The sequence below is a fragment of the Silene latifolia genome, chromosome Y (genome assembly GCF_048544455.1).
Source record: "Silene latifolia isolate original U9 population chromosome Y, ASM4854445v1, whole genome shotgun sequence".
Taxonomy (NCBI): domain Eukaryota; kingdom Viridiplantae; phylum Streptophyta; class Magnoliopsida; order Caryophyllales; family Caryophyllaceae; genus Silene; species Silene latifolia.
In genome coordinates, this window is record NC_133538.1 from 167,904,295 (window position 1) to 167,920,687 (window position 16,393).

The 16,393-nt window shown below is 39.5% G+C and overlaps 2 protein-coding genes across 2 annotated transcripts; one reads left to right on the forward strand and one right to left on the reverse strand.

The window, feature by feature from the left end:
- Positions 1–2,913: 2,913 nt before the first annotated feature.
- Positions 2,914–4,491, reverse strand: LOC141629375 (uncharacterized). Its single transcript, XM_074442390.1, has 2 exons — positions 4,297–4,491; positions 2,914–3,363 (listed from the first exon to the last, which is right to left on the reverse strand). Exons 1-2 carry the CDS (start codon positions 4,489–4,491, stop codon positions 2,914–2,916), a joined length of 645 nt encoding a protein of 214 aa, XP_074298491.1.
- A 5,994-nt stretch (positions 4,492–10,485) lies between these two features.
- LOC141629376 (uncharacterized) lies at positions 10,486–12,745 on the forward strand. Its single transcript, XM_074442391.1, has 4 exons — positions 10,486–11,792; positions 11,880–11,930; positions 12,049–12,490; positions 12,611–12,745. Exons 1-4 carry the CDS (start codon positions 10,486–10,488, stop codon positions 12,743–12,745), a joined length of 1,935 nt encoding a protein of 644 aa, XP_074298492.1.
- The last annotated feature ends 3,648 nt before the right edge of the window (positions 12,746–16,393 follow it).

The following is a 16,393-nucleotide window of genomic DNA, read 5'->3' on the forward strand; positions in this document are numbered from 1 at the left end:
AGTTTTGGGTTTTGAACATGTAATCGCTTAAACCGTTTCTACTTTTAAATTTATTTTCTTCATTGTCTTATGATTATCATTGCCTCGGATAACCGAGATGGTGACGTTCTTATACCTAAGTGGTCCTGGTAAGGCACTTGGAGTATGGGGGTGTCACACCGGCCAAAAAGATGACGCCACATGCGAGGGGTGGATCTGCTTGTATACATACCCTTTTGTCCTTGGTCTTCAGTTTGCCTTTCCTTCTATAATCCAAGAGTTTATTCATTTGAACTCTCTTCCCATGGCTCAAATTACTCCATATGCACGGAGAATACTGTTATCCACCGTCGCCCTGAACAATAGTTTGGGTGCTGAGATTGGGCTATTAGATATGGCACACATATTTGAGTGCCGGTCACTTGGGAATGGCCAATACACTTTCAGGGCCGTGGAGAAGACTGAAAACTTCCTTCAGTCTGCAGCTAAAGGCAAAGACGACATCTGGTTTGAGGGTTTCTTTTACATCAAGCTTGATTCTATTACCCTGCATACTGACTACCTCTTTGAACGCTGGATCTAGACCAGGAGTAAGTATGCTTGCATGTTTTTTCCCTAATTCTTTCTGCTACTTATTATCCTTACCATGTGCTTTACTGTAGAACTCAAGAATCCTGAGAAGTCTGAGGACGAGGACACCTCGGTTGCCAAGCTGAAGAAACCATGTCTTCTGGTGAGTGCCCATTTTCTGATTCTTGCTTGTCTTTGCAGCTACTGACCCTGAGACCTTACATATGACTTCTGCATTTTTATAGGAATTACCCGCCCAACTGCCTTTGAGATCCTGATGCGTCAAGCAAGGAAGAGGGTTGCTGAGTCCACCCCATCCCCTGCTCCTTCAAGAATAAGATCTACGGCCAGATCGACTCCTGAACCAATTGAGGTTACAACTATCTCTCGTGCCCCTGGCTCCCCAACTTGTGTTGATGATCACCTGATCCCCCTCCCTGCTAGCTTTGGGGACGCAAAGCGTGTGAATTACTGGCCTTCATTGGAGCGTCTTATGACACCAGCCTGCACCTAGAGTTTTGACAAGACTGATCCCCAAGAGATGACTGACCTGGCTGCTGAGTAGTGCTTTACCGTAAGTCTGGTTCTTGCTCTCTTTATTGCTTATCTTCATTATGTCCTTATTCTATTTACTGACAGTTCCTTACGTGCCCCAGGCTCTGCAATCTTCCCTTTACCTCCGCAAAATGCTGATGAGAGCCAAGACTAAATGCTTAGCGGCTGTTGGGAAGAACAATGAGCTAACTGCTACGTGCGCTAAACTGAGGGAACAGCTCTATGCGGCTAAGAGGGAGAAGGAGGTGGCCAACGATTAGCTAGCCAGGACGCAGAAGGCTAACCGTGTGCTGACCATAGGGCTGACAAAGGCCGAAGCTTGTGTTGAAGAGATGGTTGAACTAGCCAGGAACGTTAGAGCCTACACTGCCTTTGAAGGGAGGATTGACTGCATCCGGGCTTTTACTGAGGGGAGGCACACTACCCGGAACCTGGAGGAGGAGCAAGCTGAATTTGCCCGTGCTTTCCCCCATGGTATGGACTTGAGAGCTTTGTGCGCCCCTGATGCTGAGGTTGATGATTCAGAGCTTGAATTCCTTGCCATGGAAATCTCTGGAACCATCTTTGAGGCAAATGCTGCAGAGGAGGTCCTGACACAGTCGGCTGGTGGTGATGCCACAGTGACTTCTGGGGCTGATCAGGTACTTGCGCTAAAGGAGCAAACAGAGCATGGGGAGTAGGGGAAGAGTCAGGATGTTGCTATTGAGAGGATTGACATCTCTTAAAAAATTTTAAATCATATTTCTGGGGACTTGGCCATGTGTGTTGCAAGTTTTGTAATTATACTTTTGAAACTCTTTTTATTTTGTTTTATGTTTGCTTGCGCCTTCCAGTGTGCAGGCTTGAAACTATTTTGGCACCTGCTATGGGTAGCAGGTGTCCTTATTTTGAAATGCCTTAGACCTGGCTTACAGGCCTCTTTTGCTATACTCTGCGTTGATCCATGCTATGCTTTCTTAGTCCGGGGCTTAGTTCCCACTTTTGATTGTCCAGGAGACTGCCTCGGCTTCAGGTACACAGTCTCTGCCCCTGGTGGCAGATGCTTGATAGAATATTTTACCCATGACGTAAAATATTTTATCAATAGGATATCTTGTTAAAGAGTACCTCTCAATGTCCTTTTCCGGTAAATTGGGAATGTTGCGACCCCTACGGTTCCAGCGTTTGTATTTTCTTGCATGCACCTATGAATATGGCCCTGGGATTCTAGTACCCACATCGTAGCTATGGTTTTTTCTGGGATTAACGCTGAGATGCAGGTGATCATTGTATCGCCGTGCCCTGCTACCTCCAGACTGTACGCCCTCCATGTGGCTGACTTTGTAACGTCTCGTTAGCCCACATGGCAGAGATTGGACCCTCAAAGTTTACCCTGCCTAACAAGCAACTAACGTTAGCACTCAAAGCCTTTCTTCTAGAAGCATAACATTTCTCACCAGCACAAATTACCTGGTGCTATCTCATGGTGTTCCAAGGCAACGAATGAATCCAGAAAGGCACAGCTTGCATTACATGGTTTTTAAAAAGACTCAATTTGTTCAAAAACGAGAAAAAAAATAAAAATAATTAAGAGTAAAAAACAAACCATAACCTAATAAATATAGCATATATTATCCACACCCCCTTTTTTTTAATTTTTTTTTTGCTCCATGGACTGTTGAAAGGTCCTTTGTACACTAAGGTTTTAACACTTTGTCAGACAAAGTACTGTTTCAGATGGCAAATGTTCTAAGGTTTGTGCAGGATCTGACCTTGCATGGTCATCAACCTGTAAGCCCTATTCCCAATAATGCTCTCGACCTGATACGGTCATTCCCATTTGTAAGCAAACTTGCCTGCTTTGTGATTCTTGGTATTCTCAAACACCCTTTTGAGTACCAGGTCCCCTACTGCGAGGGTCCATACGTTGACATTCTTGTTATATGTTCTAGCTACGGACTGCTTGTATGATGCCATGCGTATGTCGGCACTTTCTCCTAGCTCGTCAGCTGTGTCCAGGCTCCTGGTCATTTCAATCTGATTCTGCTCTGCCGTCTGGCAGCCATATCTGTGTGTTGGCACCAGAACTTCTGATGGGATTACAGCTTCTGCACCGAATACCAAGCTGAATGGCGTTTGCCCCGTTGCTATCTTCGGTGTCGTTCTGTCTGACCAAAGTACTAGTGGTAACTCGTCTGCCCACATACCCCCTAGCTCCTCCAGCCGCTTCCTGAGGTTCTCTACAATGATCTTATTGCTGGATTCTGCTTGGCCTTTTATCTGTGGGTACCGGAAGCATACTTTCTTAGTGTTATGTCCCAACGTGAACAAAACCATTCAGTGTTATCGGATATGAACTGGGATCCATTGTCGCATATGATTTCAGACGGTATCCCAAATCTGCTGATGATGTTGCATTTTATAAAACAGATCACCTGGGCCTCCTTTACTTCTGTCATTACTTCAGGTTCAATCCACTTTGAGAAATAGCTAGTCATGATAAGCATATACACTCTGTTTCCTGGAGCCCTGGGTAGTTTTCCTACTATGTTCATCTCCCACATCATAAATGTCCACGGGGAGATGATCAGATGCAGCGGTTCTGCTGGCTGATGAATTGTTGGGGCTGTCTTTTGGCACGAGTCACAATGTTTGGCGTGGTTTACAACGTCTGCCCTCATAGTAGGCAGAAATATCCCTGCCTTAAGACTTTATTAGATATACTTCTTCCCCCAGCGTGATTCCCACATTCTCCGCTATGTACATCCTACAGCACCGTTCTAGCTTCTTTCTTATTAAGGCACCTAAGATAAGGTCCCACCAAAGATCTCGTAAAGAGCACGTTATCTATTAGCACGAATCTGCAAGCTTTGATCCTGAAACTCTGTGCTTCCTTCTTATCTTCTGGGAGTTTTCCATCTTTCATCCACTCCATATAAGGTTTTCTCCAATCTGAATCCATCTGCTGGTTATCATCTGATACCAGGATTCCTGCTCCGTTCACGTGTCGCACGTGCGTTGTTTCCCCTGGTTGATTTTACTCCAACTATTTCTGTATAGCTGGAGTTAACACATGAGTAATTGGTATACTATAAAGTTCCGTGGGCTGGAAGTCGGCTCCTAGCGTGGCCAGAGCGTCTGCCTCCATGTTCTGATCCCTTAGGACTTGAGTAATCTAAAAGATCGGAATTTCAGCTTCTGCTATGTGGCTACCTTGAAGTAGGCTATCATTTTCGAATCACGCGCCACGTATTCATTGTTCACATGGTTCACCACAAGCAACAAGTCGTTGTATACTCTTAGGTTCCTCACTTTGAGCCGCTGTGCCATTTGCATCCCAAGTATAAGTGCCTCATATTCCGCTTCATTGTTAGTGGCTTTGAATTTGCACCTGACTGCTTGTACCATAATATCTCCCTTTGGGGACCGGAGGACCAGACCTACTCTAACTCCTCGAGCATTTGAGGCCCCATCTATGGATAGGGTCCAAGTTTCACTTTTCTAGTCCCCTAATAACGTTAACATCCCCTTTTCTGCTTCCACACGGGTAGCTAGACAGAAATCTGAGACAAAATCTGCCAATGCCTGGGACTTGATTGCCGTCCTGAGCTCAAATTGTAAATCATAGCCACTTAGGTGTACCGACCACTTGGTCATTCTTCCAGATAATTTAGGCTTTCTCATGATCGTTTTTAGTGGGTAATTAGTTACCACATGAATAGCATGAGATTCAAAATATGGGCGTAGTTTGTACGAAGCAGTGACTAGAGCTAATACTAGTTTTTCGAAGGGCGTGTACCTGGTCTCTACAGGAAGCAAAGACTTACTGATGTAATATACTGGATGCTGAATCTCCTCTTGCTCTTTGACCAGAACATCACTTATCGCGCTTCAGAACCGGCGATACAGAACAGTGGCTCCCCCCTCGCTCTCGGCTTGCGGCAAGATGGTGGTGTGCTTAGGTAGCACTTGAGTTCTTTGAATTCTTTCTCGTGATCTTCTGTCCACTCAAACTTCTGGCTCTTTCTCAGTATATCATAGAACAACTTGCATCAATCCGAGGCTCGTGAGATGAATCTACTTAACGCTGCCACCTTTCCTGCTAACTGTTGTATGTCCTTTGGCCTCTGTGGTGATTCCAACTGGAGGGCTGCCTTGATTTGCTCGACACTGGCCTCAATTCCTCTCCGCGTTACTATGTATCCTAGGAATTTTCCGGAGGACACCCCAAACGAGCACTTGGGCGGATTAAGCTTCATCTTGTATTTCCTTAATTTTTTGAAGGTATCTGATAAATGTTCCATGTGCATACCAGGTTTCTTTGACTTAACCACCATATCATCTATATATACCTCTATGGTCCTCCCTATCTTCTATTTGAACATCTTGTTTACCAGTCGCTGGTAGGTGGAACCAGCGTTTTTCAGGCCAAAGGGCATTACATTGTAACAGTATATGCCTCGTTCTGACATGGATGCCATCTTCTTCTGATCTTTCTGATGCATCTTGATCTGATTATAACCACTCTAGACGTCTAGGAAGGTGAGCGCTTCATGCCCAGCTCTAGCATCCACCATTGCATCGATATGTGGCAGCGGAAAAGTATCTTTAGGACAGGCTTTATTTAGGTCCGTAAAATCAACACAAACCCTCTATTTTCCATTCTTTTTAGGTACTACCACCACATTAGAGAGCTAGTCAGGTAGCTGACCTCCCTAATCTTTATCGCTGCCAGGAGGCTGTCCACTTCCTTATTGATAACCTCATTCCGCTCTGCCGCAAATTTCCTTCTTTTCTGTTGTACTGGGATGTAGCCCGGATTCATGCTTAAATTATGTGAGATGACAGATGGATCTATGCTGACCATATCATTGTTGGACCATGCAAAACAGTCAATGTTATCTTTAAGAAATTGAATTAGCTGGTCTCGTAGTTTTCCAGTACAGGTTGCTCCGATTAATACTGCTTTGTCTGGGTGCGCCTCGTCCAGGTAGACCTGGTCTAGTTCGTCTGAGGGTGGCTCTTTTTACTCCTCCGAGGTGCACCGGTCCTGTAATTGCTATGAAGGAAGCCGGATTGCGCATGCAAGAGTAAAGTTGGCGCAGCCTGCGCAGCTCTGTTTTACGGGGCTTTCTAATCCGCATTTGGGCTTCTTAAGTGAGGATCTTTTTAGGTTTCCGTGAAGCCATATATATACCCAAGATTTTAAGACCTCAAGGACATCTTAGAACATCATCTAATCTCATAAACTCTCATAATTAAGGTTTGAATCTTGTAACATTTGAGAAGACTTTTCTACCAAAGTTGTAATATTTCTTTGTTATTTAGGTTTTATGAAGACTAGAAGGCTAATTGATGCGTGTCTTTTATATTATGTTTTACACCCTATTTTACACGCATTTCAGAGCTCAGTTATGTAGTTTAAGGCTACTATTTGCCCCATTTCGTCTACTTTCGTATTTTTATGTAATATTGCATATTTATGCGGAAATGAGTAGATATTGAGCTAAATCTGTCCCTGAGTATCTTGCACTGCATTTGACATGAAGTATTTACTTAAGGAACGAGCTTGGTGCGCATTTCAAGGCCCGAAAGACAAATCCACGAGAAGTTAGAAGTCAAGAATCAGCTAAAGCAGTCGATCGACTGGCTCCCTTAGTCGATCGACCAACCCACGACTTCCAGTAGCTACTGTTCAGCATAGGCCAGTCGATCGACCCGTCCCATCAGTCGATCGACCAAACCGATACTTCAGACGTGAATTAAAAGATCGAGGAACTTGAAGCCCATTGTATTTTAGGTTTTGGAAATAAGAGCTACGTTGTATTCTATATAACGTAAGCTAGGTATTCAGAAAATTATCCAATTTTTATTAAAGTTTAGCATACAGTTCTTTAGGAAATAATTAGGGTTCGGAATATTGTTTCGCATTGGATTTTCGTTTATGTTAATAATCTTTCCGTTACAATTCCTCTGCAATTTCGGTATTCCCCTACTCTTATTTCAGTTCATCTTTATTGTGTTGATAGTATAGGAATTGATAGTTAGTTTCCCGAAGCCATAATTATCGTTTTATGCTAATCTTTTATTCCGTTAATTCAAGCATGAAATAAGTAGTTTTAATTCTTAATATTATTGTTGTTTCCACTATAGTCATGAGTAGCTAAATTATTTGTGCTAGGATGTAGGGGATCTGTAGGATTAGGCGGCATTAGAATAGTGGCCTGAAATCGCGTGTCAGTCGATCGACTGCCATACTTGGTCGATCGACTGACCACGTGAGGTGTTACCTTCGTTTTAATTATTTTAATTTCTATATTTGACGAATCGAGTGCACGCGACTAGTTGAATGTTTAGGATATGACTGACCCATTAGATCGAAAGATAGGGAAGGTTGATTGACCATCAATTAAAATGACTAAACTATGTTGAGATCGAAAGATAGGTAAATTTTAGGTTTTTAGTCACTTTTCAGGACGAAAGTCAGTATTAGTGATATTAGGGACTTGTAGTGAGATCGAAATAAGAGCTACTTGTTAAGAGTGGACCGAGAGGACCTCTTGTTTTCCCGCCTCATGTGTTTGATTTAGACCTACTTAGTATGCTGTCGTCGAAACTATAGTGAACCGACCATCCTAGTACCCCTTCTTTTATCTGTTTTATCCGTCTATTTAGTTTATTGCCTTTAGCTATAGACCAAATCAATTCAACCCCCACATTCGTTACCTTAGACTAGAATTAGACAATTATTAATTACATTCGCCTCCTTGTGGTTCGAACCTGTTACCACTAGCCTAGGTTAGTTTTAATAGGAAATATAAATTTTATTTTTGGTACTCACAACGACGGGTATCACTAATCTTCCACTACTTGGTGTAATCCATTTCAAGCTTTCATCTTTATCATTGTATTGACTCTTTAATCTCTACTCTTTCATTTATTTCAATTTCTATGTTTGAATGTCATGATGAATGTTTTGTTGTGAGAAGTAATTACCCTTGCCTCTATAACATTTGTCTAGTGTTTGAATGTTGCAAAGTTTCTTACTTTTGTGAGTTTTGTTGAAGTAACTCATATTGTTGTTATCTTGGTTTAAAGTACCAATCTTTGTGAGTAGAAATTGAATATGTCATTGGGTTTGTTGGCTTAGACATACTCTTGTGATATCCCATTTACTTTCCTCTTGGTTTTGCTCTTCATTCTCTTTGCTACAATTCATACATGGTTTAATGTTAGAATTTATAGTTTAAGTAGGATTATCATTGTTAGCTTAGATAGTTGTAATCATTTGCTTGAGGTTTGTTTTTGGGTAAACGAATTTAGAGAGAAAAGAGTCATACTTTGATAAAAGGTGGAACTTGTAGGATTATACCAAGTTTACTCTCATATTATTGTTGTTTGCATACCAAGTGTTTGTTACTTTGTTTCAGAAGAAAATCATATCTTTTTCATCTTGTTACTTGTTTCCTCCATGCCAGTTCTCCTCTTATGTGTTTCAATTTTTGTCCATTGTTAATATTCATAGTTTGTGCATAGCCTTGTGTTTTGTTCATTGTCATTAGTTTAATTCAAGCTTTAGTCTTAATCCCTTCTCTTGGGTTCGACCCTTACTTCCCTTTACTACTATTCTTAATTGCATAGTGTAGAGTCAAGTGTGGTTTAAAAATATCTAATTTGGTAGTTTAATTCTTGTGTTTAGCGACCTAGTCTTTTTCTCCTACCAAATTTTGGCGCCGTTGCCGGGGAAGGGCAACATAGCTAAAAGCTTGAGTTGTGAAATACATGTTTAGTTGTTTTTATCTTCTTCTTGTTGTTAGAGGTAAGTGGAAGTTCTAATTTGTTTTGTGTAGTGTCAAAGTTTATGCCTAGTTCTACACAAGGTGGTGAATTCACTCCCGTGGAAGAAGACTCATTCGGGGCATACTCTTGGTTGTTCACAAATCCGTGGTATCAAAGACCACAAAGGGAAGTAAGGGTCGAACCCAAGAGAAGGGATTAAGACTAAAGCTTGAATTAAACTAAGAGAAGGGATTAAGACAAGTTACCACATCATAACCAATTATCGATTATTAGGGTAACCAAACCTAAAGACCCATATTAAAATACATGAGGGTGATAAAATCACCCTCTTAGACCGATACAAAACACTACTATCAAACACCCCCACACTTAGACTTTTGCTAGTCCCGAGCAAAACCCGAAATAAGCAATTGTGTAAGTCTACCGGAGAGTGTAGGAGTATTGATCTCTCTTCCCTCACAACAACCTTCTTATATCTCCCTCTCAACAAATGCACCGATTTCAAAAAGAAAATCTGGACTCAAGCGTTGACAAACACTCTTCCCTCACTCACCCTCCTTATATCATCCCTCTAAACAAGACACAACACACCTCCAACTCCGACTCATCAACTTCACAACCACCCTACTTATCACTCCGTAGAAAAGATGGTCACTCTTGCCTTATCCCAAGGCAATAGCAAAGTGACCTACACAATCCTCCAAATCATTCATACTCCCCTTATATCGCCCCCTTATCACTCCAAGTAATGCAAGTTATGCTACTAAGTTGGCCAAACACCAATAAAGATCAACAACCTAGTAACCAACATGAAGAACCACCAATTTGAAGCAATTTTCTTTGACTAAAAAAGAAATTAAATCCTAACTCTAGCCTCCTTCCTAAATCCTCCTTATTGCTCCCTTCTTATCCCTCCATCTTTTTGGTGTTGCATTTTTCAATTTTTCAATTTTTTTGTTTGAAAATCCCTCATTTTGCCTAAAGTGCCCTTTCGGGTTTTAACCTTAGCTTTTCCTTTCCTCTCATCGGTGGCTCGCAACTCGATTCTTCATTTTTCCCGGAATGCCCTTTCGGGTTTTCATTCCGTCCTCGGCCACCTTCCCAATCTTGCCTTAGGTGCCCACCCTTGTGGGTTTTCACCTAGCCGGGATTTTCAATTTTTCCTTTTTATTTTTTTTTTATTTTTTAAGAAAACATGCATTGAAAAGAAACACTTGTACATAATTTACAATCAACTCACTTTCGGTAGACCCCATTGAAGTAGAATACCCTCCAATGGCGAATAATACTAGAACTATTAGGGAGCTCCGGGCAAGGCATTATGACGCTCAACCTCTTTGCATAGCCTACCCACCCATGGAGGCTAATGCAAATTTTGAATTAAAAGGCTACTTCATCCACAACCTTCCAAATTTCCATGGACATGCGGGAGATAACCCAAATCGCCATCTTTCCGAATTTCATATGATGTGTGAAGGGGCCATTCCCAATGGTGTCATGGAGGATCAATTTAAGTTTAGAGCCTTCCCATTTTTACTACAAGATGCGGCAAAAGATTGGTTGTTTTACCTTCAACCGGGTAGAATCCGTACTTAGAAGGACATGAAAGCGGCTTTTCTTGAGAAATACTACCACGACTCAAGACATAACCATGCAAAGAAAGCCATCACTTCTCCGAAGCAAGATCCAAGTGAGAGCCTATATGAGTATTGGGAGAGATTCAAGAAATTGGTTGCTCAATGTCCCTACCATGGTCTTAGTGGTGATGACCTTTTGGCCAACTTTTGTGATGGTCTTACCCAACAATATCAAATCATGGTGAATTCCGCTACGGGTGGTGGGGTTGACAACTACTCCGTGGCGGAGGCAAATGAGATCATAGAAAGGTTGGCCGCTAGTACAAGGAACTATGGAAGAACCCAGGGGTCCAAAACTATTAACTCCATTGAGACACCTTCCTCTTCCAACAACAAGCTTGAGAAAACCGTGGATGAGCTTACAAAAATGGTATCTCAACTAGTGGGAAACAATCAAGGAGGAGCACAAGGGTCTAACTTGGAGTGCAACTATTGTCATGGTCCACAACAAATGGAAACTTGTCCTATCATGGAAGAACAAGGGATAAGCAAGGAAAATGTGAGTGCCATGATGCATGGTCAATATAACTCTAGGAACCCCAATGGGGTAGGGTATTACGAGTATGATCCGAGCGGCAATACTTACAACATTGGGTCAAGGGACAACCCCAACATTTCTTGGGGAGGGGATACCTCAAGAATCTTTCAAAATGGCCAATTAAATCACTTGAGGAACTCCAACTCACAAGGTCAAAGCACGAATTATCAAAGAAACAACAATCTTCAACAAGCAAAAGGAGGATCCTTCCATTTTGGTAACCAAGGTAACCACAAAAATTTTCAAGGGGGAGGCTCCTCCTCTCAAGGAGATGAAGAATTATCTAACAAGAAGATGTTCAAGATGCTTATGAAAGGGCAAACCGAGACAATCAAGAGGTTTGACAAGATAGATGTGGATAAAGTCTCAAGTGATGCGAGGGTGAAGAATATTGAGATCCAACTTGGCCAACTTGCACAACAAATGGCCAAGAACAATCAAAGGAAGTCCAACTCAATTCCATCTACAACATTCCCTCCAAAGGAAAATGTGAGTGCAATGACATTGAGAAAGGGGATAACTCTAGAATCTTCTCCAAAGAAGAAGAGGAAGGCAAAGTCACATGAGAGGGTCATTAACATTGAAGAACAAATTGGAGAAGAGCTTGTGATTGGGCAAGAGAAAGGGACACCCTCAAAGGCTAATGGGGAAGAAGAGAAGACTCCTTTGAGAAAGGACAAGGGAAAGAAAGAAAGCACCAACACCAAAGATCAAATTGAGGAGATTAAAAGAGAGTATGTTGAACCAGAGGTACCATTTCCTAGTACCCTCACAAATCCCAAGAAGTTTGATAAAGACTCTGATCTTTATGAAACTTTTAGGAAATGTGAGGTCAACATTCCTCTTTTTACTATTATTAAACCCGTCCGTAGGTATGCAAAGTTTCTCAAAGAACTTTTCACCCCTAAACGGAAGCTGAGGAAAGGAATTGAAAGAGTCACGGTTAGTAGGCATGTCTCAGCAATTTTCAAACAAAATCTTCCTAAAAAGTGTGATGATTCGGGCATATGCTAACTATATCGTGCTCAATTGGAGGCAAAGTTTTGCTCGAGCTATGCTAGACTCGGGGTCTTCTATAAATGTTATGCCTTACTCCGTTTATGAGACCTTAGAATTGTCTCCCTTGTCTATGACCAATATTGTGATCCAATTAGCGGACCGTTCTACGATTCAACCCAAAGGCCTTGTAGAAGATGTGCTAGTAGAGGTTGACAAGTTCATGTTTCCGGCCGACTTTTATGTTTTAGACATGGAACCGGACTCTAAGGCTACACCTCTTTTTCTAGGGAGGCCTTTTATGAGAACCTCTAAAACAAAGCTTGACATGTATGATGGAAATTTAACCATGGAATTTGAAGGAAAAATTGTAAGGTACAATGTGTATGAGACAATAAAAAATACCGATGATTTCAGCTTTTGTTACTTTTTTGATGTAATTGAATCATTGGCAAATCAAGCTTACCAATTGTGTCATAGGGACCCACTTGAAGTGGGCCTCACTAACAATGTCGAGAAGGAAGGTTTGCGGTTTTTGTCGTCTCATGATGTGCAGGAAAGTATAGAAGCATTGGAGGAAGAAGAACTATTAGAGGAAGTTAAGGAGGAGGAAGAAATAAAAGAAATTGAGGAGAAATTGCCGAGCAAAGACGCAGCCTACGCAACCTTGTGCAGCCTGCGCAGTTTCTAGCTCCGTGGAAGCTTGTTTTTCTTCTTCTCCTTATGATTACCAATCCAAATTTCTTCCCCTAGAGGCCTCCCTTGAAAGACCACTCCCCTCCATTATAAAACCACCCACACCCAATCTAAAACCACTTCCCGACCACTTGAAGTATATTTTTCTTGGGGAAAATGACACCCTACCCCTCATAATCTCAAACCAACTTGAGGGTGACCAAGAGAAGAGAGTGGTGGAAGTATTGGAAAAATACAAGGGAGCTTTTGGGTGGAGCATTGCGGATCTTAAGGGGGTAAGCCCAAGCATATGCATGCACAAGATCCGGTTGGAGGGAGAAGCAAAGCCGGTTAGGCAACCCCAAAGGAGGTTGAATCCGCCAATGATGGAAGTCGTGAAAGAAGAGATAATCAAACTACTCCAAATGGGAATCATCTATACCATTAGCGATTCTCAATGGGTAAGCCCTACTCAATGTGTACCGAAAAAGGGTGGGGTGACGGTAATCGAAGGCAAAGAGGGAGCTTTAATTCCCACTCGGATTCAAACCGGGTGGAGAGTTTGCATCGATTATCGCCGCGTTAATGCCGTGACATTTAAAGATAATTTTCCCTTACCCTTTCTAGATCAAATGCTAGAGAGGCTAGGGGAAAAGAATTCTATTGTTTTTTGGACGGGTACTCCAGGTATTTTCAAATCCCCATACACCCAGAGGATCAATCCAAAACAACATTTACATGCCCTTTCGGAACAAATGCATTGTTGGAAAATATGTCCTCAACAATAGTGCGATCACATGATTTAATATCATAACTAAATCTCATATCAAGAATATGAAAGGGATGATTCTTTATATATAGTCAACTGGTTATCATTAATCAGTAATGATTGGCAAACTAGAGTTTGACATAACTGTCATATGACGGTGGTGGTCAGTTGATCGCTTTAGGTCACACCTATAGGATAAGGCCCAAATAGATATTTAATTAATTTTATGCGATACAGATTGATTAATTCCTTAATTATGGGAGTGCGATTTTACGTCTTATTGTAATGTGATTAAATAAGATTTAATTTAGTAATTAAGTGTTAAATTACTAAATTAGTTGGGGTTTTATATAAGTTTTGAGGTAGAGGTAATTGGTTATTTAAAGTTACAAGGAGTTGTAATTTTAACTAACTAGCAATTAGAGGACCCATTATATATTGATATAATGGTAGTATACTACTCAAAAGTGGATTGTATATTATATTATTAATTGTAATATTTAAGTGTTAAATGATTACATTAATAATTAATTATGTAATATAGTTAAACATATGACTTATAAGCATTTGTGGGACAAATGAAAAAAGGCAAAAATGGACCAAAAGGGCTCCATAATTCCGGCCAAAAGAGAGAGCAAAAGATGCTTCATTTGTCTTTTGTTTATTTTGGTTAGAGTGTGATAGTGACATATCACATAAGCTTTAATCATGCTATTTCTTACAACACTCTACCTACACTAATGATACAAGTAAAAACAAGTAAAAAAATATTCCCCCCCATGCATAGAGCAACCGGTTTTGCTCTTATATATGAGCACTTGTTGCTCATTTTTGCTTGCTTGCTTTTTGCTTGTTTCCACTCATATTTTCTTCACATGAAAAATCCTTAAAACACTCTCAAATACTAATACTCTCCAACTATTACTAGAGGTAGTAATACTAGAAATATTAGTAATATTAAGGTGACATTTCTACTACATATCTAGTTAATATTAGTAGGAACTTTTGGGTTAAATCTTGGGTGCAACTTATTGGAGTGTCTTCTATACTTGGAGTCTTAGAAGGATCATCTATCATATTAAGCTCAAAAACAAGTGAAGGAAGGTGACCTTACTTGTGCCCATATTTTTGAACCAACCATCAATGTAAGGGACATTGTTTTTCTTATAAATCTCTTATTTTTTTATGCATGCACTAGATCTAAAGAACAAACACTGAAGAAGTTAATTAGTTCACTATTAGAGGAGTCTAATAATAAGTATATGAACCTAACAAGTGGTATCAGAGCATAAGGATGTTGCATGCATAACCGGTTATTGTTTTTCCGAGTTAAAATGTTAACATATAAAACTAAAAATTTGAGTTTTATGAAGATAAAGCCACGAAAATTTTTGCATGTTATATATTCTGGTCCTAAAATGTTTTTAGGTCATTTTTATGATTTATGGAAATTTATTGCTCAATTTAATGTTTTTTAGTGATTTTATTACATTTTTATGAGTAAAATGAACTTTTATTCACTAAAATAAGTTAACCTTCACTACTGGCCCTGGTATTTTAGTATGACATCACATGAATATTTTATTTATTGCATGTAAAATATCATAATAATGTGATTAATATTTCATGATTTATGAATTTTTAGTGTAAAAATGGCATAAATAGAGGTTAAAATGACTAAAAATGGTTCAACTTATTCTCTGACCTTGAAAATTTTATATGACCTCACATGCATATTTTACAAGTAGTTTGTAAAATCTCGTATTAATTGGATTAATATTGCATGATTTATGAATTTTATGAGATAAAAATGGATTAAAAGAGGTAAAATGGTTAAAAATAGTTAAATTTCGAATTAGGCCATAAAACTTTAATATGTTCTCGCATGCATGATTTATAGAGTTTTTGTAAATTTCGAGATGAAATGATCTCATTTTGCATGATTTATGAATTTTTAGTGTAAAAATGGCATAAATAGTGACTATTTTAGCATAAATAGCTAAAACGAATTGCAAGGCATGAGAAAATTATTTTAGGTTGCATAAATATCCCACTAATCAGATCTGAGGTTTTAAAATTGATTGGATTAAGTTTTGGATACTTTAGATGTTTTATGAGATAAAACCGATAAAATGCAACTATATTTTCTCAAAATTAATTCGAAAATTTTAATCATGATTTTTGACATTATGAGTTTTATGGAATTATTCCAAAATGTTCAAAAATTTAAAATTCAAATTTTGAAATTATTGTAATTTAATTTGGATTTGTTTCATAAATATTATGATTTTAAGGTCAAATATGAGCATAAAAATTAAATCAAGTTGAATAATTGTCAAAAATTGAGTGATGACTAATTTTGAGTCCTAAGAGTGTTAGGATAATTAACTTGAGCTTAGATGTGATTTAAGTGTTAATTTGTGATTTTAAGAAGTTACGATCACTCATTTCCATAAAACCAGGTTATATATACGATATAAGTTAAATAGGACGATTTGGCACATCATTTGGCATGATAGGTACATATTATAATGCTGCATATTTCAATTGTTGAATGTCTTTTATTTATATAATTTTGAATTATGTAATTTTATCTTAGTATGACCTTAGTTTTAATCGATATTACCCGTAATGAAAAGGAATATTGATTCGGTTGTAATTTAACGTGACCTCGTATCACTTTTATTTTATTAGTTTTTCCATTTACAAATGTATAATAGGAATAGTTTTGTATTTTTATTATTATTTGTAATTATGCAGTATATTCAAAGACGGTGCCATTCGGAAAGGTGATCCGACGAAGACGGTGTTCTTGGGAGGCGTGCCACTTGAAGATTCAAGGGACCAAAGGAGTTGGTTTCCAAATCTGTAATAGATTATTAGATTTTCTAATTT